The 849-nt window shown below is 61.7% G+C and overlaps 1 protein-coding gene across 1 annotated transcript; it reads left to right on the top strand.

The window, feature by feature from the left end:
- Positions 1 to 5: 5 nt before the first annotated feature.
- Positions 6 to 848, top strand: LOC104532825 (neurabin-2-like; the record flags this gene model as incomplete). The annotated part of the gene is given in 1 exon segment (XM_029087483.1): positions 6 to 848. A coding segment is annotated over 1 exon segment (843 nt), but the record flags the coding sequence as incomplete, so codon positions are not given.
- Between the last annotated feature and the right edge of the window lies 1 nt (position 849).

Here is an 849-nt window from a genome sequence, read left to right on the forward strand (position 1 = left end):
CCCGGGCTGGCAGCCTCAGTGACACCGTGGACCAGGGCAACCTCCTTAAACTGGGGACGAGCGTCTCGGAGAGAGTCAGTCGCTTTGATTCCAAACCTGACAAACCTTTCTCCAAGCTGCAGGAGACCCGTAAGATCTTTGAGAGGAGCCCACAGGAGAAGGCTACCACCACCAAGCTGTTGCTACGTAAGGAACGAGCTGGTTTCCAGGACCGTAAACTGGATGTGGTGGTGAGGTTCAATGGCAGCACCGAATCCTTGGACAAGCTGGACACCGAAGCCGTCTCACCCACCGTCAGCCAGCTCAGCGCCGTCTTCGAGAAGGCTGATCTCCGGAACAACCTCCACAAGGCACCGGGGAGAGCGGGAGGACCACTCAACGCCAAGGTGGTGGGCAAGCGACCTCGAGTCTTCTTACCTGGTCCTGAGGCTGGACGGTTGGGTGATGGCAATGCCACCCCAGCACGAGCCAAGCCACCAGAGGAGGAGAAGGCAGCAGGGAAGACCAGCCGGCTGGTGGAGAAGGAGACGACCACCCCACGGGTGCAGGAGGTCTGAAAGATCAAGCCGGTGGAGGTGGAGGAGAGCGGTGAGGCTGAGGAGGAGGAGGAGGAAGCGACAGCATCGGGTGAACCGGTGCCTGCACCCCAACCGGACAAGGGGACCGAGGGTCCAGCACCCACCACCCCCCGGCTGGAAGGGGGTTTGGGGACAGCTGTGGGTGAGGAGGACATCAAGGGTGAGCGGGCGGAGGAGAACGATGCCTACGAGGAGGCCAAGAAGGAGGACTTCTCTGAGGCGGACCTGGTGGACATAAGTGCCTACAGCGGGCTTGGGGAGGACTCGGGGG

Source organism: Antrostomus carolinensis, unplaced genomic scaffold (assembly GCF_000700745.2).
Source record: "Antrostomus carolinensis isolate BGI_N321 unplaced genomic scaffold, ASM70074v2 scaffold35860, whole genome shotgun sequence".
NCBI lineage: Eukaryota > Metazoa > Chordata > Aves > Caprimulgiformes > Caprimulgidae > Antrostomus > Antrostomus carolinensis.